Source organism: Oryctolagus cuniculus, chromosome 15 (assembly GCF_051225735.1).
Source record: "Oryctolagus cuniculus isolate XC-2025 breed Fujian yellow rabbit chromosome 15, ASM5122573v1, whole genome shotgun sequence".
NCBI lineage: Eukaryota > Metazoa > Chordata > Mammalia > Lagomorpha > Leporidae > Oryctolagus > Oryctolagus cuniculus.
The window spans coordinates 32,019,221-32,044,942 of record NC_142881.1 but is presented as its reverse complement, the minus strand read 5'-3'; the positions used below and the strand labels follow the sequence as shown (position 1 = coordinate 32,044,942).

The window sequence follows — 25,722 nt, the reverse complement described above, 5'->3', positions numbered from 1 at the left end:
CACAAGTGTGAAGCTATTATTAAAAAACCTACATACTAGAGACACTGAATTTCCGTGCCCGGCCGGGACCCTTCACAGCAAGGCGGGGCGGGGAGGTGCGGGGCGCCGCCGCGTGTCCCCCGGGGCCCTACAGGCTTTGGCGAACCGCTGCCCGGCCGGGACGCGAGCCAGCCCAGGGCCGGGCTCCGGAAGGCAAGGCGCGCCTGCGCACTGCTGACGACGGCGCTCACCTGTGCCGCCGTGGGCGGAGCTACAGGCCGAGCGCGGCCGGAGGCCCGGCGGGCGCGATGACGTCACGAGCACGCCGCCGCGGCACGGCTCGCGTCCCGGAAGCGGTGGCGGCCGCGGCGGAGACCGAGGAGGTTCGCGGACCTGCGACTTTAGAACGGCCCTGGGAGGAGGCGTGGCGTCGGGGTGGGGCGGTCCGGACGAGACGCTCCGGGCCTCAGCGGCCCTTTTGGTTGCCCGTGGCCGTCGGTGCCCCTGCATCCACCGAGCCGGCGGTCGGGGAGGTGAGGCGCCCCCAGCCCACCGGCGTGTCTTCGCCAACCGACGGTGCGGAGTGGGCCCCTAGGTCCCGAGGTGGCTGCCACTTGCTGGCCCAGCGACCTTGGGCGTGGCCTTCCCTGCCTGGGCCGCGGGGTCCCCCATCGGGCTCCCAGGGCTGCAGAGCCGATGGCCAGAGCCCTTGCTGGCGCTGACCTCCTTCACGCCTTTCTGTGCTTTTACTTCGTCCGCGGGAATTTCGGGCTCCCAGGGGCCCCTTTGTCATCCGCCTTCTGTCTCTGGTCGCAGCTGCCTGCCTGGGACGGGCTTGGGTTGCTCGTTTGCTGCTCAGCGTTTGGGGTGGGACTTAGGAAGATGGGTGAGGGGTCTGTGACCCGTATCAGAGAGGGCAGTGGGTAGAACGGGCGAGGGTTTGTCAGTCCAGATCGAGGGTATTTGGCATAGGCTTCCCAGAGCAAGCAGGATGCGCACACGGCTACCTGAGGGGTGGGTAGGAATTAACCAGGAGAAAGGTGGGAGCGAGGTAATCTAGGACATGATGTCTCTTGAGAATACAGGCTGCCTTCCCCCAAGCACGCATGCAAGCTTGGTCTGTGAAGAAAAAGGCATTGGCCAGGGGGTCCTAAGAGCGAGATTGACGAGCGGGGTTGTATCTGAGCAGTTCACCTCGTGTTGCTCTGCTTTGGGCATTCCCCGGGGGGCCCGTCTACCTCACAGCTTTATTATGGCCACCACGTAAAACGATGCACAGATCTTGGGTACTGGAAGTACAATGCACTTGTTGGGACTCACTATGGTTACAGGATGCAGACATCAGAGCGGGAGCGGAGTGGGCCGGAGGTGAGCCCCAGCCTGATGCCTGAGGCCCCCCTGGAGTCTCCTCCAGCTCCTACCAAGTCGCCAGCGTTTGATCTTTTCAACTTGGTTCTGTCCTACAAGAGGCTGGAGATCTACCTGGAACCCCTGAAGGATGCGGGTGATGGCGTCCGATACTTGCTCAGGTACGGCCTTGCGCGGTTGCTCTGGCCTGCTGGGCCTTCTGCCTTCCTGCCCTGCAGTGGTGATGGCCATCTGGGCAGTGACTGGGCTGTCCTCTCTGCCTTAGTGAGGGCGGGTTCCGAGAGGTCTGTTGGGCCTCTGGGGTTATCCAGGACTACCCTGCGTCTCAGGCCTAGCCCAGGTATTCTGTGGATGGATCTGAGTGAACTCCTGCCAGCCAGCCTTGGACGTCAGGCCACCTTTAGTTTAGAGCAGCATGTTCTTTTTTTTTCTCTCCTATTATTCGCATAATTAATATTCAAATTAGGACATAATTTTGAACAAAAGTTGAACAAACACAAATGGCTCTGAATAAGCAGGTCCAGGTCCCCTTTTCCTGAATTGTTTGGGATTATGGATCAAATGGTTTTCACTTTTTGCTTTGATTTTCATCCTCCATAATTGCCTGTTTTTCTCCTTTCAGCTTACTTTATTTCTTGGTGTTAAGTTTTTTTCTTTTAATTACAGACATAGGACTTCCCATTCCCTAAATACTTCAGTTTATCTCTCTAAATAATTGGATATTTATTTCATAACATCCTTTACACAATTAGCAACAATTCCTTGATATTATCCTATACCCTGTTCATATTCAGATTTTTCAGTTTTCCCAGAAATGTCATATACGCTTGTTTTGGCCAACTCAGGTTCCGTCCAGGACGGTGCATTGTGTGTGAGTGTTATGTCCCGTAAGTCTTTTCCAACCTAAAACAACTCTTTTTTCCCATGATGCTGACGAAACCGAGTGCTGTCCTGGAGAACTTTCCTCCTAGATTTGTCTGGTTGCTTCCTCATGATGCAAACTGGAGCTTACATTTAAAGGACAGAGTGCCATAAACCCTGGTGGCTACAGTCCCAAGGAGCAGAGGTTCTTGACTGGGAGCCTGTGTTTGGGCTGTAGGGGTGCACATGAGTGTATTTCTGGGGCAGAGCTTCTAGTCCTGGTGCGATGCTCCTGGAGACCTCCCACCCTCTGCAGTGCCTGAGAGGCAAGGTGAGCAGAGTCAGGTTACCCCTGAGTCTTCGTCCTTAACCTGTTGAGTTTCTGCCATGCCTCAGCCTGGAAGTAGCAGGTGCTTTATTATTAACTCTTTGACCAAGCCCCTCCATTTCTCTTGTTCGCCTCTTTAATTTTTCCTAGAGATGTGCTCTCCTTAAGATCACGGTGCTCTTGGTGCCAGGGATAGAAGGTGGCCTGGAGAGGGGCCGGCACAGCCAGCCAGCTGAAATGACCTTTGGTCTGCCTGAGGGGAGAGATGTACCCTCTGCTGTTTTCTCTCTCTGTGTGTTTTACCCTTTTGTGGCAAAACACAAAAGTTAAATATATCTCACCGTCTCCTCCTCCTCCGGTAGCCTGCTGTGCTTCTTGGCGTACAGATGTGTCCCGGTGTTTCCACATTATGGACACAGACATCTGAGGAGGTGGAGGGATTGCTAGGTCTGGGTGGAGGCGGCACATGGGCCCCAACAATCCGCAAGGAGCCTGTGGTCTCGCTGCTGCTGGGGGAGGGAGGGAGCACTGGCCTGGGAAAGTGGCTGTCAGATTAGTTTGTGCACTTGATTGTTCTTTTCTTAGTAAAGAGGATTTGACTTTGAAGGGTGGCCTGATGTTGGGCCTTGGCTATTAGGGCAGAGGCCTAGAGCTGCAGTAAACTTGTAAAAGACTCCTGTGGGATCAGCTACTGCACAGGACCTCTGGGTCAGTCACAACATTAGATGCAAGGGGAGAGGCTTTAAAGTGAAAGTGACTTCAGTGGCAGCGCCACGTTTTTATTTGTGAAATGGGATTGGCTTTAGACCTGGCTGTCGTTGCTTTTACCCTGGTGGTTCCACCAGAGTGAATCACCTGATTCAGATGAAGCCGATTAGGGTGGGGCCAGTGCTGAATTTCAGGGAAAGGCAGAGAGGGGTCATTTCGTTTCGTTTCTAATAGTTGTTATGAAAAGGTAAAGGCCCACATGGTAACCTCGGTTAGTAAACCCGAAGCGCTGCAGGCGGAACACAAGAACACGCTTGTAAGTGGAACGCTGATTGCCAGCCACTCCCCGTTTGCTTTTCTGCTGTCCGTCTGCTGGCCTGCGTCGTGTGTACACCGACAGTGCCCGCAGAGCACGGGCAGCAGCGGCTTTATTAGGACACCCGTGCTGCTTTTCTCTGCTGAATGCCCCCTCCCGGGGACCACGCGGCAGCCTGTGCCTGTCCTCTGCAACCCGTCTCCATCCCCTTTCTTCCTTCCTTGGGGACTTCTGCACTGCCAGGTGCTGCTGCTGCCGCTGGGGGCTCTGCCGTCCAGGCCACTCGGCATGCACGTGCTGCACCCTGTGTTCTTCGTTTTCTGGTATGCTGAAATAAGCTCTGCATTATTTTTTCTTTTGACTTAGAATGTATAAAATGAACTCTCAGAATTACAGGAATAAGAAGGTGAAGTCACAGAAGGAGTCAAGGAAGTCTGTAATTTATTCTCTCGGTTTCCATACGAGGTGACTCTTGTGCAGTGGTTATATATTCATAATGAAATTTCGAAAAGGAATAATGAGGGCTGGCGCCACGGCTCACTAGGCTAATCCTCCGCCTTGTGGCACCGGCACACTGGGTTCTAGTCCCGGTCGGGGCGCCGGATTCTGTCCTGGTTGCCCCTCTTCCAGGCCAGCTCTCTGCTGTGGCCCGGGAAGGCAGTGGAGGATGGCCCAAAGTCCTTGGGCTCTGCACCCCATGGGAGACCAGGAGAAGTACCTGGCTCCTGCCATCAGATCAGCGCGGTGCACCAGCCACAGCGCGCCAGCCATGGCGGCCATTGGAGGGTGAACCAACAGCAAAGGAAGACCTTTCTCTCTGTCTCTCTCTCTCACTGTCCACTCTGCCTGTCAAAAAAATAAATTAAAAAAAGAAATAAAAAAAATAAAAAAAATTAAAAAAAAGAAAAGGAATAATGGAAAATATTAAAGACGCATGTCAGCTTCACCTTTTAAAGGAGAATAGGCCCTTACAGAACGCACATTCCAACAGTATTTGCTGGCTTTCTCAACAGATACTTGGTGCATTCTTCTCCCCGTAGGAGAACGTTCTATCAAATCGTTTCGTTAATGTGTGGAGTTCTGGACTCCTGGCTGCTCGCCTGAGGGAGAGGCCCTCGTTTCATCCCTTCTTTGTCCAGTGTGTCCCAGGCCTCCTCCCATCCTGGTCTGGATGTCCCGTCCTGGGCTGTGCTGCCCCTGCTCCCTCCCAGCTGGAGGGGTGGCTGGCTGGTGATCGGGACTCTCTGTGTTGCAGGTGGCAGACGCCTCTGTGTTCCTTGCTGACTTGCCTGGGCCTCAACATCCTGTTCCTCACCTTGAATGCGGGTAAGCACTGCTGCCAGGGGTCAGCGGGCTTTGGGAGTGAACATACCGAGTGGCAGCCCTGCCCGGGGGAGCCCCGTCCTTGCCCTGGAGGCGGCTGCTCTGTGTCTGCTTGGCGGCAGAGCGGGCTTCAGAGAGCACAGGCCAGCGAGCTGCCGGAGTGCCCTTGGGCAGGTAATTGAACGTGTCCGTGAAGGCCTGCCTGCTTTTCCTCATCTCTGGGGGAGGGTACTAACGGGCTTTCCTCCTAGGGCATCTGGGCGGGTGAGACACGGGAGCAGCCCACACGGTACAGCTCCCATTATTGTCACTGTTGTTGTAATAGCACTTGCTTCTTGACTGATGCTAGGACATTGACCTTTTTCCATTTTGGCTTCCACGCTGGTACAGGGGCCATTTGGGGACATGCGTGGGCCAAGGGTGTGGGAAGGTGAGCTGATGGGGAGTCTTTGGTAAATCTGTTGACTGTCTCTGATTCAGAGAGGCCAGAGGGGACTGCTGGGCAGTCACCAGCCGTGAGGAGCGGCGGGAAGCCTTTGAGGTGGAAGTGTGGACCCGTGGGTGTCTGTAGGGGCCTGGGTGCTGGTGTCCCCTGTGGACCTCCTGTTACAATGTGGGCTCTGCCCAGTCCTTTTCCTGGCTGGATCCGGCAGGTGGCTACAGTGAAAAGTCAGCCCCCTGGGGAAATGAGTGGTCGGTCTGGGGCAGGATGTTCTGAGGAGCCCGACCTTTGTCTACGTATCCTGTCTTAGGTTGAACTGGTCTTTGTCAAGTGTCCCCTTCGTTTCCTATGGAGACATGGACTCAGTGGTTTGAAAGTAAACCCAGGCTGGCGCTGTGGCTCACTAGGCTAATCCTACACCTGCGGCGCTGGCACTCTGGGTTCTAGTCCCGGATTCTGTCCCATTTGCTCCTCTTCCAGTCCAGCTCTGCGTGGTCTGGGAAGGCAGTGGAGGATGGCCCAAGTACTTGGGCCCTGCACCCGCATGGGAGACCAGGAGGAAGCACCTGGCTCCTGGCTTCGGATCGGCGCAGCGCACCAGCCACAGCGCGCCGACCATCGCGGCCATTTGGGGATGATCCAACAGAAAAAGGAAGACCTTTCTCTTTGTCTCTCTCTCTAATTATGCCTGTCAAAAAAAAAAAAAAAAAAAAAAAAGTAAACCCAGTCCACCCAAGATCACATCCTGTTTCTTGGTTGGACTCTTTGCCTGATCAAAGCTTCCCAGAGTGCACTCTCTCTTTCTCTGTGACTCTGCCTTTCAGACAGACAGACCTTCCCCGAAGGTTAGATTTTCTTCTGAGTTCATTTCCGGAGTGAGTCAGTTCACATGATAGGCGTTTCCCCAGCATTTGTGTGGCCACCGCTCTGTCGGCTTGCTGTCGGGTAGCACGTTACAGGCAACAAGCGCTGCCTTCGAATTTATCTCCGCCTCACTGCGCAGTGCCCTGTGGTCTCCTGAACACCACATGAAAGGCTTCCGGTCTGCCCTCGTGGCTCTGAGGTCCCAGGGTCGGTCACTGGGGGCTCTGACTAGAGGTGACCAAATGACGAAGTCTCAGCCCCCAACTTGTTACCGTCCCTGTGATGTGTCATGTGTCGTGTGGTGACAAGGTCTGTGAGGAAAAGTAAAGCTGTTTGAGGCGGCTGGAGAGTGGGCTGTGTCCTCCAGTGTCCGGGGAGGGCCTCTTGGACAGAGCCCTGGAGGAGGTGGGGGAGTGAGCATGTGGACACGTGGGCAGGCAGGCTCCTCTGTGCTACCTGCAGTGTTCTTGAATCCCATAGGTGCGTGGTACTCGGTGGGTGCCTTGATGATTTCCGTGCCAGCCCTGCTGGGCTACCTTCAGGAGGTCTGCCGAGCCCGGCTGCCTGAGTCGGAGCTGATGCGGAGGAAGTATCACAGCGTGAGGCAGGAGGACCTGCAGAGGGTGCGCCTCTCTCGCCCCGAGGCTGTGGCTGAGGTGAAGAGCTTGTGAGTATGGGAGAGAGGCCTGGGAGGTGGGGATTAGCCCAGCACAGCAGTCGCAGTGGCCACCCGGCGCAGCACTGCTGTGTTCCGGACAGAGGGGCGGGCATACCACTGACGTTACTTTGTTCAGGCTTGGTAGCATTCATGGATGAAGAGAAATTCTGGCTGATGTAGCTAGAAAGTAACCAAGTGGGGTTGACCATCCAGGTCCACCCGATTTCGCAGCTTTAGTTCTTTCTGTTCAAGAGACCGGCTGGGGTCTTAACCAAGCATGTGCATGTGTGGGCCGCTACCTGGGCTCAAACCCCAGCTCTTCCATTTACTTGCTGTGTCATTTTGGACAAGTGGCTTGGCCTCTGTTTCCCGCAGGTTCCTCCTGTGTTAAACGGGGTGACAGTGGGGCTTGCTCGTAGGACGAGCTGTCTGGAAGGAAGTGCCAGTCCGTGTAGTCACGATTGCTGCTCTGGAGACGCTCCCTCAGTTTGCTGAGCTGCTTCTTGGAGGAAGCGTCTTGAGACTGCTGAGCAGTGCTAACTGTCACATAACTGTCACAGTGTCAGTGGTTGCTGGCAGTTACCGAGCCCTTCCCTGGACTGGGCCTGTGCAGCAGGGGTTGAAAATAGTTGTAAACACTGCAAAAGGAAGACCTTTCTCTCTGTCTCTCTCTCTCTCACTGTCCACTCTGCCTGTCAAAAGAAAAAAAAAAAAGTTGTAAACAAACACACCTGGACCCTGCCCCAGAACTGGAGTCTTCTGGTCTGGGCATCTTGCTTTAGGAAAAAACTTTAACTTTGAAATAATTTTCCACTTACAGAAGTGATGCAGAGAATGCCCATATGTGCTTTATCCTGATAGGACAATGAACGTTGGCCGCTTGGGCTTTAGCCGGCTCTCTGCATGTGTGTGTTTTTTGTTTTTTTTTCCTTAGACCATTTGAATGTAAGTTGCAAATCTCATGCCTGTTTGCCATGAGTACTTCAGTGTATATTCCTAAGAACGGGGACATTCTCTTATGTATCCACAGTACTGTAATCAAAACTGGGATATTTGACATTGATAGCATTAGTACTATTATCTAACATGTAGTTCACAATGAAAGTTTACCAGTTATATTGATGAAATTTGTTAGATCAGTTTTCCCTGATTCCCGTATCCAATCCAGGTTTGTACATTACATTGGCTTTTTTTTTTTTTTTTTTTAAAGATTTATTTTATTTATTTGAAAAGTAGAGTTAGAGATTATCCATCCTCTGGTTCACTCCCCAAGTGGCCAAAATGTTCGGGGCTAGTCTAGGCTGAAGCTAGGAGCCTGGAAGTCCATCCTGGTCTCCCATATGAGTGGCAGGGACCCACACAAGTTGGGCTGTCTTCTGCTGCTTTCCTAGACGCATTAGCAGGGAGTTGGATCAGAAGTTGAGCAGCTGGGACTTGAACCGGCACCTGTGTGGGAAGCTGGTGTTGTAGGCAGCTTACCCTGCTGCACCAGAAAACCGACCCTACATTGGCTTTTTTTTTTTTTTTTTTTTAAGATTTATTTATTTATTAGAGAGGCAGAGTTACAGAGAGAGAAAAGCAGAGAGGGAGGTCTTCCATCTGCTGGTTCACTCCCCGAATAGTCACAATTGCCAGAGCTGGGCTGATCTGAAGCCAGGAACCAGGAGCTTCTTCTGAGAATCCCACGTGGGTGCAGGGGCCCAAGCTTTTGGGCCATCTCCCACTGCTTTCCCAGGCCACAGCAGAGAGCTGGATCGGAAGAGGAGCGTATGGGACAGGAATCAGCACCCACACGGGATGCTGGCACCACGGGCGGAGGCTTAACCACAGTGCTGGCCCCTGTGTTGGCTTTTATGTCTCCTCAGTCTCCTTTAACCTGAGGCAATTCCTCAGTCTTTGTTTCTCATGACCTTGACATTTTGTCATAGTTCAAGCTTATTTATAGAATTTCCCTCAATTTTGGGTTGTTGATTCCTTGTAATGAGATTCAGGCTGTGCATTTGGGGCAGTAATATGACAGGTGGGATGCATTGTAATGTGTCCAATCAGCAGGCAGATGATACCAGGAAATGCCAGCTGTCTGTTTAGTGAAGGTTTCACCACTGTAAATGATCATTTTACCCTTCACTGTTGGTGGTCAGAGGGGAGATCTTTGGAGACTGTGTGACGATCTTGTTCCTTATTCCCCCAGTGTGTTAAGGTCCAGTGACCTCGCCTTAATCAGTTTATTACTGTGATGGTTGCAAAGCTGATTTTCTCATTGTCATCCCATCTACATTTATTAGCTGGCTTTAGAACAATGTCTTTCTTATTTATTTTAAAAACGTTTTATTTAAGAGAGATTCCACCTCCTGGTTCATTCCCTGAATGCTTGCAATGGCTGAGCAACGCTAAAACTGGGAACTCAGAACTCAACCCAGGTCATTTACATGGGCGGCAGGAACCCAGTTACTTGAGCCATCACCTGGTGCCTCCCAGCATGTGCATTAGCAGGAGGCTGGAATCAATAGTGGTGCTGAGACTTGAACTCAGGAACTGTGATATGGCATATGGGCATCCTAACTAGTGACTTAACTGTAGGCCAGATGTCCACCCATCTTATTTATTTAGTACGAACTTATTTAGTATGAAGTCACAGATATGTCCCTGTCCTTTCTAAGTGCATCCTGACTTTGTGGTATAGCAGGTTATTCCAGCGCACCTTACATCTTCCTTGTGCCAGCCCTCGAAGCAGCCATTTTTCCAAAGAGCTCTTCAGAAATCCACATGTGGGTGCAAGATGAGCTCATGGCTTGTGGGGTACATCTGTATTTAAAGAAAAAAAAGCCTCCCCAGTGCATCTGCTGTGTGTAGTAGGTGGAGGACATTGATGTACGTCCTGCCACCTGGCCTGCAGCGGCTGTGTACCTGTAGGGTGGCACCTGATCCTCCTCTGATCGATTAGGAAACTGCAGCCCCGGAACACTTAGCATGAGCAGCTGGCAGGAGCGCAGAGCAGGGACCTTAGAGTCGTCGTACCGCAGGAAGAGGCTCCATAACGGGACGGAAACGTGAGTGTAGTGGCGTGGCCAGGCTCTTTCCTCCTGTGCTCTCTAGAACCATCCCTAGCCAGCTGAGCCTGCGAGGTTCTGGGCTCTGCTTGCCCACAGTGTCTGTCCTTCCTGGTGTGCGGGTGGGGCGGGGCCTGCCTACTCACACATGCCCCTGTATCTGCAGCTTGATCCAGCTGGAGGCCTTCCTGAGCCGCCTGTGCTGCACCTGCGAAGCTGCCCACCGCGTGCTTCACTGGGAGAACCCTGTGGTGTCCTCACAGTGAGTAGTCCCTCTCTTGTACCTCCACTACCATGCAGGAATTTGTGGCTTGAGCCTCAAGCCAAACCAGCTTCCTGTCTAAGGGGAGGGTGCCTCCTAGACAGTTGGGTGTAGATCTGCATGTATCTTGTAGGCTCTGAGGTGGTGGGTTTTTGTTTAGGTGCTTGCTTTTATATGCATAATAATATTTTAATACTATTAAACTCACTATGTAATCTACCACCCTGATCTCATGTTTGGCTTGCCTTGTAGAATTGGTTTTATATATGTACATATATATATATGTATCAGTCTTTCATATGGATAGTTTCATACTGTGGTATTTTTTTTGTTTTACTGATAAATGGTTTTCCTTGTTGCCTTTTCCTTTGGAATTATTTTTAATATTAGAGTAATATTCACGGGCCGGCGCCACAGCTCACTAGGCTAATCCTCCGCCTTGAGGCGCCGGCACACCGGGTTCTAGTCCCGGTCGGGGCGCCGGATTCTGTCCTGGTTGCCCCTCTTCCAGGCCAGCTCTCTGCTGTGGCCAGGGAGTGCAGTGGAGGATGGCCCAAGTGCTTGGGCCCTGCACCCCATGGGAGACCAGGATAAGCACCTGGCTCCTGCCTTTGGATCAGCGCAGTGCGCGCAGTGCGCCGGCCGCAGCGTGCCGGCTGCAGTGGCCATTGGAGGGTGAACCAACGGCAAAAGGAAGACCTTTCTCTCTGTCTCTCTCTCTCTCACTGTCCACTCTGCCTGTCAAAAAGAAACAAAACAAAACAAGACAAAACAAGTAATATTCAGCAAATATAATTTATGGAACCGTTCTGTTACAGGTTTAGTCAGTTCTTTTCATTATTAACCCTGTATTGAGCATTTTTATGGATTGAGCTTTAGTTTTTCAAAAATTTCTTCTTAGAACAAATTTTTTAAAAAAGATATATTTATTTACTTGAAAGTCAGAATTAGAGAAAGAAAGAGAGAAATTTTCAATATGCTGGTTCACTCCCCGAATTGCTGCGAGGGCTGGAGCTGGGCTGGTCTGAAGCCAGGAGCCAGGTGCTTCTTCTGGGTCTCCTTTGTGGGTATAGGGGCCTGAGCACTTGGTCTGTCTTCTGCTGCTTTCCCAGGTGCATTAGCAGGGAGCTGGATCAGAAGTGGAGCAGCTGGGGGGCTCAAACTGGTGCCCATATGGGATGCCAGTGCTGCAGGTGGCGGCTTTACCCGCTATGCCACAGCCCCGGCCCCAGAATAATTTTTTTTTTTTTTAAGATTTATTTGAAAGGGTTACAGAAAGAGGAGAGAGAGAGAGACAGAGAGAGAGAGATCCATCTTCCATCCTCTGATTCACTTCCCAAATGGCTGCAATTGCTAGGGCCTGGGTCAGGTTGAAACCAGGAGCCAGGAGCTTCAATCTGGGTCTCCCACATGGGTGCAGGGGCTCAAATACTTGGACCATCCTCTGCTGCTTTCCTAGGCCATTAGCAGGGACCTGGATTGGAAGTGGAGCAGCTGGGACTTGAACCGGTGCCCATATGGGATGCTGGACAGACAGCAGTTTTGCTTGCTATGCCACATGCTGGCCCTAGAATAAATTTAAGGATGAAACAGTGGCATCAAATGGGATGAATGTTATTGAGACTCATTATATATGAATAATAATAACTAATATTTAGTCTTCACTTGTGTCAGACACTGTGCGCAACTTTTTTTTTTTTAAGAATTATATTTTTGAAAGGCAGAGTTAGAGAGAGGCAGAGAGGTCTTCCATCTGCTGGTTCGCTTCCCAAATGGCCACAACAGCTGGAGCCAGGCTGATCTGAAACCAGGAGCCTGGAGCTTCTTCCGGGTCTCCCACATGGGTACAGGGGCCCAGGCACTTGGCCCATCTTCAGCTGCTTTCCCAGGCCATTAACAGGGAGCTGGATCGGAAGTGGAGCAGCCAGGACTCAAACGGCGCCCATGTGGGATACCAGCATTGCAGGTGGTGGCTTTACCTGTTACATCACAGCACCAGCCCCTCAATACTTTCTGTGTGTTATCTTACTCTGTAGTAACCCTGTGAGCTCAGCACTGTCTTCATCTCCATTTTATCCATGAAAGAACTGGTGCTTGGAGAACCAAGGACTTGCCACAGTGAGAAGTGGCAGAGCTAGATTTAAATCCTAGTCTGTGTCAGGACTTCAGAGCGTGGATGCTGAGGAGTGATGACCATTAAGCCACTTTGCTGCCCCCAGCCGCAGACACTGCCTTGGCCTCACCCGTGGCAGCAGCCAGTGACTTGGTGGTAGTTCTCAGTGTGTCCTCATCACTGTTTGCACCTTATTTGATTGGCAGGTCTCAGTGGTTTACTTCCAGGCCCAGAGCTGTTTCTTCCCTGGTCTCTCTGTGGCTGTCTCTGAACCTGTTTCCTTCTAATTGTAAGGATTTCCCACCCTGTGGTTCTTCCCCAGGTTCTATGGAGCTCTTTTGGGCACAGTTTGCATGTTGTATCTGCTGCCGCTCTGCTGGGTCTTTGCCCTTTTAAACAGCACACTCTTTCTGGGGAATGTGGAGTTCTTCCGAGGTAAGTCCTAGAGAGCTGGAGAGCTGCCTGAGCTCTCGGGTTCATTGTCTGTTTGCTGTGCCTTCACAAGGTGGAACACGTCACCAGTCCTTCCTTGGAGGGGTCTCTCCCGCTTCTCTGTGATGTTAGGGGATATTGACATATCAGGGGAGGCTGCTACTGTAGGAGTCCCCTCACCCTTCCCCAGGTGGATAAAAAAAATCACAACTTACATGAAATGGTGGCTCTCCCAAAGCTGCCACCTGTCCCCCAGGCTGTACCTGTGGTTACTGCTACATTGGTGTGTGATCCCAGAGTGCCCAGCTGCAATCTGGCTTCTAAAGTGGAAGAGGCTTTTGAGTCATAGGGCCTGGGCCACTGCATATGCTTGGGTGGTTGTCGTATACATATGTATGTCAGAATTATTGGATTATTTATTTGAAAGATGGAGTGACAGAGAAAGAGATCTTCCATTCTCTGGTTCACTCCCAAGATGGGCCAGGCTGAAACCGGGAGCCTGGAACTCCATCCAGGTCTCCCACATGGTGGCAGAGACCCAAGTACTTGAGCCATCATTCACTGCTCTCCCTAGCGCATTAGCAGGGAGCTGGACTGGAAGCGGTATAGCCAGGACTCGAATTGGCGCTCTGGCATGGGATGCATGCATCACAATTGATGACTTAACCTGCTGCACCACACTGCCAACCCAAGTTGCTGTGTTTGTTTTCCTCCTCGTGGTAATTAATTTTAGAAGCCATCATTGATTGAGCAGTTCTCACGTGATACTCTAGGCAGTCTGAGGTAGGTGGTCGTGTCTGTTTTGTTCATGAAGCTTAGGTTTGTGACATGCTCGGAGTGAAGAGGGTGACTTGCCCTGCAGCCGAGGGTGGGTGCTGCGGGGCGGGCCGGCCAGCTGTGGAGGCGAGCACTTGCGCAGCACCGCTCATTCCGCCTCGTGTCTGCCTCCCGCCCGTTCTTGCTCCGCGTAGTGGTGTCTGAGTACAGAGCATCTCTGCAGCGGTGGATGCACCCCAGGCAGGAGGACCCTGCTCCCCAGAGTCTGCCCCCACCAGATGCTGCGGGGAAGGCTGCTCTGCTGGACAGCACGCCCGCCCCTACGCCCACAGAGGTAAGTGCCCTGGCTGTAAGCGCTGTCCTGTTACCCGCTTGCTTACGCCATGTGGTTCTGATCTCTGAGTGCCCGACAGTAATAATTGTAACCTAAACCGATGCTGCTCTTCATACCTGATGGTTAGTAACACGTGGACTGTAGGTGTCTCTGACAATGGGATTATTCTCATTGCAGAGGAGAAGGCTGAGTGGCTGCCCGCAACCTCAGGGCCAGGCCCTGTGTTCTGGAGCCTGTGCCCAGCCACTATGCTTGCTGTAAAGCCACTGTTGGTCCAGTGTGGTCTCATCCCATCTCCCTATCCCTGCTAGGTAGAGCTTGCTCTGTTTCCTGTGACTTCCTTTTTGCTACAGTTGCACCACTCCCTGTGGGGTGGGAACAGGTGTTTGGGAAGCCTGGATGCCAGCTTAGAGGAGGTGACCCTCTGCCTCAGGGACAGGGCTGCCATCCTTCTCCTGTCATAGGATCTTTTCTCTCAGGACCTCACGCCAGGCAGCGTGGAGGAGGCTGAAGAGGCGGAGCCAGATGAGGAGTTTAAAGACGCGATTGAGGTGGGTGGCCCTTTCCTATCACTCTCAACCAACCAGGCCAGAAGTTGGGTGGCCCTGGAGCTGAGGAGTTTTTATTCTCTTATGTCCAAATGAGAAGCTCAAACTTACTTTGAGCTAGAATTCACTGGTTCAAAGGGTGCCACTGACCGTATCCTCTCCTGTTGCCAGTCTGGTCAGCCCTTGATGGTGCTGAGGCCTTTGGGAAGCGCTTGGGCTGGGAGTTGTCCCACCTTTGTTGGAAACAGTGGGCCTGGTGTCTTTGAGGCAGGGAAGGCAGATTTGCAGGAGACTACTGCCTTGCTTTTCTTTGCTTCTGCAGAGTGAGCTCTGTAAGATGTCCCTTTTGGGAGTGCAGTGGAGGATGGCCCAAGTGCTTGGGCCCTGCACCCCATAGGAGACCAGGATAAGTACCTGGCTCCTGCCATTGGATCAGCGTGGTGCGCCGGCCTCAGTGCGCCGGCTGCGGCGGCCATTGGAGGGTGAACCAACGGCAAAAGGAAGACCTTTCTCTCTGTCTCTCTCACTCACTATCAACTCTGCCTGTCAAAAATAAATAAATAAATAAATAAATAAATAAATATAAAAAAAATAAAAAAAAGAGAGAAATTGGCTCATTACCAAGTGCTCATGACTAAGGTCAGGGGAAGTTAAACAGCTATCTTGATTTTAGGACAGTGGTTCAAAGTGATAGTCTGCAGAAGTGTTTTATTTGGCATGTAAAGTTTTAAAGTAATTAAAAATTTTTTTGAATTTATATAAAGGGAATAAATTTCATGTATTTCATAGATACAGTTTTAAGAACATAATGATTCTTCCTACCCTACCCACACTTCCTCTAGTAATGAGCCAGTGTTGAAACATGGGGATATTTAGGTTAGAATTCTAGATTTTCAGTTTCTTGGTAGCCCTGAGTCTGCAGCAGTCTGCACAGCTGAGGAGCGCCTGTTTCCTTTTGCTAAGTCATTTGCTGTGCTTACACATGGTCCCCTCACACCCTGTCCCTCCAGTCACTGCAGTCTAGTGGTGGTGGTTTTGTTGTCACGTTTGCACTATTGTTTTTTTAGAGTAGGAAATCCTTTTTCCTTATGCCTCTGTGAAGTAAGAAATTAAGATCTGGCCTGCGGCACTATTCCATCAGCTCTGTCCCTGGAGCATTTGAAGTTTCCTCTTTTTTTAAGATTTATTTATTTATTTATTTGAAAGAGCTACAGAGGAGAGTCAGAGAGAGAGACAGGGAGAGAGAGAGAATCTTCTCATCTGCTGATTCACTCCCCAGATGGCCACAATGACTGGAGCTGCACTGATCGGGAGCCAGGAGCCAGGAACCAGGAGCCAGGAGCCAGGAGCTTCTTCAAGGTCTCCCACATGGGTGCAGGGACCCAAGCACTTGGGCCATCTTCCACTGCTTTCCCAGGCATGTTAGCAGGGAGCTGGATTGGAAGTGGAGCAGCCAGGACTCGAACTGGCACCCATATTGGATGGTAGTACCGCTGGTGGCAACTTCACCCGCTGTGCCACGGCACTGGTCCCTGAAGTTTTGACGAGTAAAAGAATTCTCCAAAAAAAAATTTTTTTTTTTTTGACAGCCAGAGTGGACAGTGAGAGAGAGAGACAGAGAGAAAGGTCTTCCTTTTGCCGTTGGTTCACCCTCCAATGGCCGCCACGGCCAGCACGCTGCGGCTGGCGTACCGCGCTGATCCAAAGGCAGGAGCCAGGTGCTTCTCCTGGTCTCCCATGGGGTGCAGGGCCCAAGTACTTGGGCCATCCTCCACTGCACTCCCTGGCCACAGCAGAGAGCTGGCCTGGAAGAGGGGCAACCGGGACAGAATTCGGCGCCCCGACTGGGACTAGAACCCGGTGTGCTGGCGCCGCAAGGCGGAGGATTAGCCTAGTGAGCTGCGGCGCTGGCTCGATTTCTCCAAAATTTTGATGATCAGTTGTAGACTGTGATTCTGGGAGAGAGGGGAGATATATATAGCAGGGACCTTCAAGCATTTAAAAAAATATGTATTTGTTTGAAAGGTGGAGTTACAGATAGAGAGGGAGAGACATTTGTTTTAAAACATTTTGTTTTTAGGCCGGTGCTGCGGCTCATAGCTAATCTTCCACCTGTGGCGCCGGCACCCTGGGTTCTAGTCCCACTTGGGGTGCCGGATTCTGTCCCAGTTGCTCCTCTTCTAGTCCAGCCCTCTACTGTGGCCTGGGAAGGCAGTGGAGGATGGCCCAAGTGCTTGGGCCCTGCACCCGTATGGGAGACCAGGAGGAAGCTCCTGGCTTCTGGCTTCTGATTGGCGTAGCACGCCGGCCATAGTGGCCATTTGGGGGGGTGAACCAATGGAAAGGAAGACCTTTCTCTCTGTCTCTCTCTCACTGTCTAACTCTGTCTGTCAAAAAAAATTTTTTTTTTGTTTTATTTGAAAAGGCAAGGGAGAGGGGGAGGGGAAGGAGAGAGGGAGAGGGAGAAAGATCTTACATTCATTGGTTCACTCTCCAAATGGCTGCAGTAGCTAGGACTGGGCCAGGCTGAAACCAGAAGCCAGGAATTCTGTCCTGGTCTCCCATGTGGATGGCAGGAGCCCAAGGACTTGGGCCATCTTCGGCTTCCTTCCCAGGTGCATTAGCAGGAAGCTGGGTAGCCAGGACTCAGAACTGTTACTCCAGTGTGGGATGCCAGCGTTGCAAGTGGCAGCTTCCCTGTTGGGCTGCAGTGCCGGTCCTGTTCAAGCATTTTTGTTCATGACCCACAGTAAGGAACACATTTTGCATCTTGACCCAGTTCACTCTTAGGTTTATAAAACCTAAGAGAAATAAAAGTTTCCTGAAAATAAATTGTAAGATTTTCTTTCCTACTCTGTTCTCTTTTCAAATGAATCACTAAGTTGATTTCGTCCAGTTTGTAAGATGGTGGTGCGTAGGGTTTTCCAAGTGTCTTCATTGGGGGTATCTATTAATATCTGCCTTTGGGAGGACTCAGGATGTGGACTGTCACTTCTGTGGTTCCTTTTTCTGGAGGCCTCCCTGCAGCAACTTCTTTCTTCCTGCTATCTCTCTGTTTTCTCTCCTTCTCCCCTGCACCTTGGGAGGCAGGAGACCCATTTGGTGGTGTTGGTAAGTAGGAGCGTCGGTGAGATGGGCGAGGCTGTGCTGTGCTGTGCTGTGCTGGGCTGGGCTGGGCTGTGCCAGGCCAGGGGTCTGGCCGAGCCAGCTGTGCTGCACCTGGTGGCGTCTGCTGTGCTGGGGTGCCTCTGCACGAAGGCCCTGGAGCATTCCAAGAGGGGGCAGGACTGCAAGGAGCTGTTTCCACAGGAGGATGACGAGGGAGCCCCGTGCCCGGCGGAAGATGAGCTAGCCCTGCAGGACAACGGGTTCCTGAGCAAGAATGAGGTGCTGCGCAGCAAGGTGTCACGGCTCACGGAGCGGCTCCGCAAGCGCTACCCTACCAACAACTTCGGTACGGACGGGAATGGCCAGGAAGGACTGATGGGGTTGTGGGGGCACACTGGCCACGGGGCAAGAGTCTTGGAATCAGAGGTGCTGGGAAATGGGCAAAGCCCACGTGGGCCACTGAGGGAGTGAGCACGGGTTCTTCTTTCTCTTCCTACTTGAGCATGAGTTTGCAGGAAGACAGGGAGCTGGGTTTGGGAAATGCCACGCAGGCCCGCACGGCGCTGTGATTCCGAGACAGAACTGCGGAGGGCAGTGGAGCGCAACGCTGAGAACGGAGTGCAGTCTCGCTGCCTGGGAAAATGAGCTCCGTGGTGACCTTGAGCAAACTATTTCACGTCCATGCCTCAATTTCCCTTTCTGTAGAAGGGGATAGTAGTTCTTACGCCATAGGGTTGTTAAATTCTGTAAGTGGTGTGTTAACATGCAAGGCCCAGTGCTGTCCTACAGGCTTTTGGGAGCCTGTTGGGGCAGCTTTAGAGAAGAGCAGACTTGGCTGTTAGCATAGCTTGGCCACCTGGCTGGGATCAAGAGCGCCGGGAGCTGAGCCAGATACAATTATGGCAGAAGCCTAGAGTAGCTGGTGATCCGGGAGCCGGCCTGGTCCTGAGAGGTGCCTCTCTTCTGCCAGTGGTCAGCTGATGGAGCAGTGCAGGGGCTGTACTGTGTTTTCTGGTGTGGCGTGAGCTCTGGGGTCTGCCTGGAGAAGTCTTTGGGGTTCATCTTGAGGGGTTTGCTCCAGGGCCTCCTGGGGCTGCTTCCTGCCCCTGCTGCAGCCAGGGCAGTTGTTTGCTCAGGACGTGCTGCTTCCTTCTGCCGTGTGAGCATCTCCCAGCCATTCCAGATCCCTTCTCTCTGTCACTCTGTCTCTTTCTAAAAAAGATTTATTTATTTATTTGAAAGGCAGAGTCACAGAGAGAGCGATCTTCCATTTACTGATACACTCCCTAAATGGCCACAACAGACAAGGCTGGGCCATGCCGAAGCCAGGAAACTGGAACTCCACCTGGTCTCCCATGTGTGTGGCAGGGGTCCAGGCACTTGGGCCAACTTCAGTTGCTGTCCCTGTACATTAGCAGGGAGCTGGATGGGAAGCAGAGTAGCCAGGACTCGAACCATTGTCCATATGTGTTGCAGGTGGTGCCTTAACCCTCTGTGCCACAGCGCCGACCCCGGTTCCCTTCTCTTACTCTGATCACTGACACCGACTGCCCTGGAGTGCTCTGTGCCCAGTGCATTCTTCATGTCCGTGATCTCATTTGACTGGGTGCGATGGGAGCAAGCAGTGCTTAGGAGCTTGGAGCAGCAAAGTCCCAGAGGTCCCACGTGACACTACACAGAATCATTACTCTGGATCTAGCAAAGGATTTGCTTGTATCTTTGCATTTTGAGTAAATTTTGCAGATGGCAGCTGAGGTGAAAGGAGTGATCTATCCTTCAGCCAGTACATGGTGGAGCTGGGGCTCAGATCCAGTTATCCGATTTGGTTCCTTTGCTCTTTCTGCCTCTTCATCGTCCTCCTCTTTCCACTTTCCCTTCACCATGGGGTCTGAAGCCTCTTGTTTCAAGTCTGTCCTGTTTTTTTTTGACAGGCAGAGTGGACAGTGAGAGAGAGAGAGAGAGACAGAGAGAAAGGTCTTCCTTTGCCATTGGTTCACCCTCCAATGGCCGCCATGGCCGGCGCGCTGCGTCCGGTGCACTGTGCTGATCCGAAGCCAGGAGCCAGGTGCTTCTCCTGGTCTCCCATGTGGGTGCAGGGCCCAAGCACTTGGGCCATCCTCCACTGCCCTCCTGGGCCACAGCAGAGAGCTGGACAGGAAGAGGAGCGACCGGACAGAATCTGGCGCCCTGACTGGGACTAGAACCCGGTGTGCCGGTGCCGCAGGCAGAGAATTAGCCTATTGAGCAGCAGCACCCACCATCTGTCCTGTTTTGTATTTGGTTTCTGGTTCAGAAAATCTGCCAAGGCAGGCAGAGGCCTTTCGGGTTCCCTGGAGGACGTCAAGGGCAGCAAACGCTGCGTCTCCTAAGCTCCAGCCCGCACCTGTCAGCTCACTTATTCTGCCCGAAGGTGTTCTCCAGCCCCTTGGGGTAGCAGCTCTGTCCACTGGGCGTCTGCAGCCGGCTCTGTGTCCTTCCCGCCAGGGTGAGGTGAGCTGCTTTAGGGGCTGCTATAAGAAAATACACTGAACAGGAAGCTTTTCATTAGAAATGTGTTCCTCTCTGTCTTGGACGTCGCCTACTTGCTGTATCCTCACAGGGTTTGGGAACAGGCTGTTGCTCTGAGACTTCTTATAGAGGCACTAATCCGATTCATGAAGCCCCTGCTGGTCTCCTCCCAAAGGCTAAACCTCCTCTGCCGTCACTTGGAGCAGACTAAGACTCAAGAGTTTGAGGGGCTGGCGCGGTGGTGTAGTGGGTAAAGCTGCCACCTGCAGTGCCGGCATCCCATATGGGCACCAGTTCGAGTCCTGTTTGCTCCACTTCCAATCCAGCTTTCTGCTATGGCCTGGGAAAGCAGTAGAAGATGACCCAAGTCCTTGGGCCCCTGCACCCATGTGGGAGACCAAGAAGAAGCTTCTGGCTCCTGGCTTCGGATCGGCCCAGTTCTGGCCATTGTGGCCATTTGGGGAGTGAACCAGTGGAGAGAAGACCTTTCTCTCTTATGTCTGCCTCTGTAAGTCTGCCTTTCAGATAAATAAATAAATATATTTTAAAAAAAGTTGAGAGGGAACCATTCCGGGGCTGTTCCCTTCCTGCTGCCTGTGGGTAAGAGGATGTGCGTGGGAGGAACCAGGGCAGGCTGTGCAGGAGCTTCTCTGTGGCCTCCCAGTGGGACGGCTCTTGCGGGGAGGCCCCCTCTGTCCTGGAGGCCCGTGACCGTTGTCCTGGCAGGTCCCATGGGGCCCCGGGCTCCCCTTGCTCTCAGCTTGTGTGCTGTGCCGTGAGTTAGGGAGGTGGAATCAGAGCCTTTGCTGAGAATGGGGCCTAAAGAGTTGGTTGATGTTGGAGGGGACAGAGGCATTCTTCTCTTCCAGTGCCTGTCAGCTACGTCAGGTTGCAGACTCCTCTCTGGCCCCAGGCCGGGGTGAAGGGGCCCAGCCTTTTCAACAGACCACAGGGGTACGGTTCCCAGCAGTCTGATGCTGGCCTGCTGTTTTTGAGTAGCCCCTTTCTCCACTGCATTCTTTTCTCCCCTAGCTTGGGAAGGTCCAGACAGTCTGCCTTCCCTAGTCCTTAGTGCGAGGGCAGGCTTCGAGTCACTGGTTTCCTGCCTTGGCACCCCAGGAGGCAGACTCTGCTCTTTTCTCCCCGTCCCCTGCTAGGCCTCAGCTGTCTGACAGACAGCGACGGGTCTGCATTTCCCTAAGTGTAGCTGGGGTCTGTCTGTCCTTGAACCCAGGGAATTGCCTTCAGTGATTCTGGCTGGACAGAGGAAGGGACCACATGTTGTTGTCAGCATAGCTTTGGGCCTAGTGCTTTGTTCCCGGCCAGACAGGTGATCAGGAGGCCTCTGGTCCTCACCTTGTAGAAACATCTGTCGTCTCCAAACTTCTAACAGACCCCCTTCCTCCTCCTGTCCATCTTCATTTATTTCTTTGAGAGGCAGAGAGAGAATGAACCCCTATCTGCTGATTCACTCCCCAAATGACCACAGTGCCCAGACCCAGCCCAGGGCTGAGCCTTTCCCCGGCTGTCTTCTCCTTCCCACCTGCTACTCACAGGCCTGTGCGTTCTGTCCTTCACGTCTTTTTGGAAGGTATCTGATTTTGAACTTCTTCCTTGGAATGTTCCGATGACAGAAAGCAGAAATCTGGGTTTTTAGGAGGTATTTCTGTCTTCCCTGTCGAGTTTTCTTTTCTTCTCTTTTCTTCTCTTTTCTTCTCTTTTCTTTTCTTTTCTTTCTTTCTTTTTCTTTCTTTTTTTTTTTTAGATTTATGTATTTGAAAGGTAGAGAGGGAGATTAATTTCTTTCTGCTGGTTCACTCCCCAAATGGCTGCACCAGCTGCATGGGCCAGGCAGAAGCTAGGAGTCTGGAACTCCATCCTGGTCTTCCACACGGGTGGCCAGGGCCCAAATACTTGGGCCATGATCTGCTGCCTTCCTAGGTGCATTAGCAGGAAGCTGAACTAGAAGCTGAGTAACTGGGACTCAAACCGATATGAAATACTAGCTTAATTAGCTGTGCCACAATGCCGGGCCCTCTGCCCTGTCTAGGATTTTGTAAGGAGGCACTTGGGAGGGAGTCATGGCAGGCAGCTTTCTTCAGTCCCTGCCAGCTTAGCCGGGTTTCCGGTGAGAGATCCTACTGCGTGCTCTGTGATCTCAGCCGAACCTGCGTGTGGGCCGCTAAACTTCAGGAGCACTCAGGGCCAGCGGCTGTGAATGGCCTGGCGACAGTACTTCCCAGGGGCCGGCAGTCTTTCCTTCTGAGTTTGAGTCCTTCCTTTTGGCTCAGAATCTGGACTTGGCTCCCTTGCTCATTGTGCCCAGTCTGGCATCCTGGTGGTCCCATTCATGAAAGCCAGGGGCAGGGAAGAATTGAGAGGCCGGCCTAGGCCAAGGCTGAGTTGCTTCCTTGTTTCTCAGGGAACTGCACAGGCTGCTCTGCTACCTTCTCAGTGCTGAAGAAGAGGGTAAGTCTCCCTGCGGTTGGGTTTGCCGGGACAGTGGGCTTGGGACTGTGGGTGAGGCTTGGCATCCTTGCTTTGCTGATGCGGGTTTGTCTTCCCTCATCCCCTTGCTCACACCTTCCCTAGCTGTCCCATGAGGCGTTTTGCATGATCTCCTGCCCTTTGTAGGTGCCTCCCCAGTTCCACTTTCCTCGGATGGGGTCAACTGGTGGAAAGGAGGGAGGTGCTAGAGACCCCAGGCCCGGGGTGGGGGCTTCATTTGACACTGGTCTTGGCTCTTGTCTGCAGCGGAGCTGCAGTAACTGTGGAAACAGCTTTTGCTCTCGGTGCTGCTCCTTCAAGGTGCCCAAGTCTTCCATGGGGGCCACAGGTGAGTGGTGGGGGTGGCAGGCATCTGGGCAGTGGGGGACTTGGCTCTTCCTGCCCCTCTAAGGGGGGGTTGTATTGTGGGAAAGGGATGAGAGGTCAAGGGAACCTGGAGTCCTAGTCCAAAGCCTGCAGTGACATCTCCCCCATCCCCATCCATTAACAAACACAGCACCTGGTGACCTGCAGAATTATAGTAACAAAATGAATCACCTGACCACTTCACCAGTTAAAAACAACATGAGCAGCACAAGCTCCTCTCATTCCTGCCTTCCCCAGAGGAAACCACTGTCCTGAATTTAGTCCTTTCCTCATTACCTTGATAACAGTTTTAACAAAACTAAGCACATTTCTTTTCCTTTTATAAAGCTGCACATGCTTGTTGTAAATGAAACAGAACAAAAATGCAGATGAGCAAAAGAAAAATAATTCCTGATCTCTCCCAGAGAGAGTGGTCGGGTGTGGACCCTGCAGGCTGCCTAGCGTGCCTGTGGGATAAGCGTACGTGCTCTTGAAAGCTGGGGTCCTGTTTTACATGCTGCTTTGTACTGTGTTGCAGTGTTAAAGCCAAGTGCATTTCCCTTCTGATCTTGCAAGTAGCACATGCTTATTAACTAGAAAATTTGGAAATTACTCTACAGAAGAAGGAAGAGAAAATAATCCTGTAATCTTACCACCCAGAGATAACCACTGTTAAAACGTTTTGGGAAATTTTCCTCTGGTATTTTATTTAAAAAACATTTTAAAAAGATGTTCTGTTAGTGCCAAAAGAGTTTCTAACGCACAGAACACCTGGCAGAGGCCTGCGTTGGCATCATCACCCCAGGTTCCCCTGGAAGGAGGTGTCTGATGAGGGCAGGCTAGAGAGCTGGGTTGGGAGGGGTGGGCCGGGTCGTGGGTGGTCTGTGTGGGGCTTTGGGGAGGGTGGTTCTGGTAGCCAAAGGGCCCCAGCAGACCGCTCACCATATTCTTCCTTTTTTCCAGCCCCTGAAGCCCAAAGAGAGACTGTGTTTGTGTGTGCATCGTGTAACCAGACCTTGAGCAAGTGAGAAGGGAGGCCAGGCACCAGCCACCGCCATTCCCTGGGGCCAGCAATAGACTCCCCCTCTCCCCAGCCCCCTGTGGGGTGTGCAGGGCAAATGTGTCCTGAATGCTCGGTAGGCTTCCCCTTCCATCCCTTGCTGTCTCCAGCCCTGGCCCACAGTGGCTGAGCTCAGACCCTGAGGGGAAAGGAGCCCCTGGTGGGCTGGCTGTTGGTCCTTCTCTGCCTGGCCTTAGTGCACTCAGGGCTGGGCAAGGAGTGTCCGCTAGAGGGCAGCAGGGAGCTGGGCCTGCTCTCCATCTGGCTTTGGTCACCAGACCGGGGAACTCTAGGAGACCTGGGGTTGGGGAAAGAGACTCTTCCCCTCTGCCTCAGAGGAACTGCACAGGGCTTGGGAGTGCTGCACCCGAGCCCTGCTGTGTGAGTGTCCCCCCAGGTGCCAGGATATGACCATTTCCCTTTCAGAGGGTGTGACCAGGGCTAACTGGACCAGCAGGGCTTCTAGAAACAGCTCCAGTTCCCAAGCTCCCCAGAGGAGCATGTGTATGGGAGGGGCTGGCCGAGTCACTCTGTGTTACATGGAGCAAAGCATCGGGAGATCCCGGCGGCTCGAAGGACCTCAGCCCCACCTTGCAGTCTCAGCCCACGCAGTGCTCTGGTGTCCCCAGCTCCGCTCACTTGACCACTCCCACCCCCTGGTGTCCAGGGCAGCCTTCCTCAGCCCGCATCTAGGGACTGCGAGGCCAGGTGGCTGGAGCAGAGATCCTGAAGCCCTTGAGCCTCAGAGGCCTGGGAAGTGGGGGAACTTGCTGGGCTGGGACCTGGATTCCAGGGCTGTTCCCTGGAGGATAGCCTGAGTTATGGGATCAGCCCAGCGGGGGTCCCTCTGTTCTTTCCAACAAGTCCACGTTGACTTCTGGACTCTGAGGAGCCCAGCGTCTCTACGCAAGCCATGAGCTGGCTCAGGTGCCTGTCCCTCCCCTGGAGCTGCCCTGCCTTCTGAAGTATTTATTTATTTATTTGATGGTTCCTGGGAACATGTGGCCAAGGAAAGGGATGAGGAGGATTAGGGCCTTCTACTGAGACTCCCCGTGGCCACGGGCCGCCTGGGACCCAGGATCCACAGACGGCTCGGCTGTTTCTACTCTGTGGGGGACCTGGGCAGGAATGCTGGGAGACAAGGTCAGCTTTCTCATCAGGCCACGTGGTTTAGGGCTCAGCAGCTGAGGTGCCAGTCCCTGGGGAGCCGGGGGCCCTGGGTGTACCCTCTGTGTCCTGCTCTGAGATGAGAGTTAAGTACCCTGTACTTAATTTACACTGGAGAGGAACCAAGAGGCCCTCTGTGTGTGGAGAATCACCAATAAAAAGGCCTCATACTTGTTGGGATTTTGTCCTATCCCTGTGCTGCCGCTCTCACATAGCTGGGGTGCCAGCCTCCTGGAGGAGCGGGGTTGCGCCTTGCACGCAGGAGGGCCTGAGCGCACGCTTGTCGGATTGACTTGAGACTGTCTTGTGACCCGACTGTGAGGGCTGAGGTTGGTACGTGTTAAACAGTGCAGGCTTTAGAAGAAAGATCTTAGCAAATCCTTCCAAGAAAGCCAGAAAGAGTCAGCCCTGAGGAAGCCTAGAGGTTGCAGGGAAGTGGATTTGCTGAGCCAGGCAGTGGAAACCCAGCTCTGGGCTGACACTGGCCAGCACTGGTGCACTTCTCCTTTGGTGTTCGCCGCGGCCCCGTGAGGCAGGCACTGTGCTCCCCAGCAGCTACACCGATGCACGGCCCTGCTTTGCCTGGCGAGCTGCCTGGGGGTCTTTCTGTGTGGCTTTCCTTCTCTGTCAGAGGGCGTGGCAGTGCTTTCTGGGGCTGCTGTG

The 25,722-nt window shown here is 52.8% G+C and overlaps 1 protein-coding gene across 14 annotated transcripts; it reads left to right on the top strand.

The window, feature by feature from the left end:
• Nucleotides 1–239: 239 nt before the first annotated feature.
• On the top strand, nt 240–25,234 carry ZFYVE27 (zinc finger FYVE-type containing 27). 14 transcript variants are annotated; one of them, XM_089314577.1, is made up of 13 exons: nt 240–362; nt 1,311–1,508; nt 4,816–4,886; nt 6,670–6,856; nt 10,064–10,159; nt 12,595–12,707; nt 13,676–13,815; nt 14,295–14,366; nt 17,454–17,474; nt 17,673–17,817; nt 22,402–22,448; nt 22,734–22,815; nt 23,796–25,234. In XM_089314577.1, the coding sequence occupies exons 2-13, from the start codon at nt 1,312–1,314 to the stop codon at nt 23,858–23,860; spliced, it is 1,236 nt and encodes a 411-aa protein (XP_089170703.1). In that variant the 5' UTR covers nt 240–362; nt 1,311; the 3' UTR covers nt 23,861–25,234. The 14 variants fall into 14 exon arrangements, with proteins under 14 accessions (XP_089170703.1, XP_017203963.2, XP_069913529.2 ...); XM_017348474.4 differs by having other exon boundaries at nt 14,280–14,366; XM_008270307.5 differs by having other exon boundaries at nt 270–555; nt 14,280–14,366.
• The last annotated feature ends 488 nt before the right edge of the window (nt 25,235–25,722 follow it).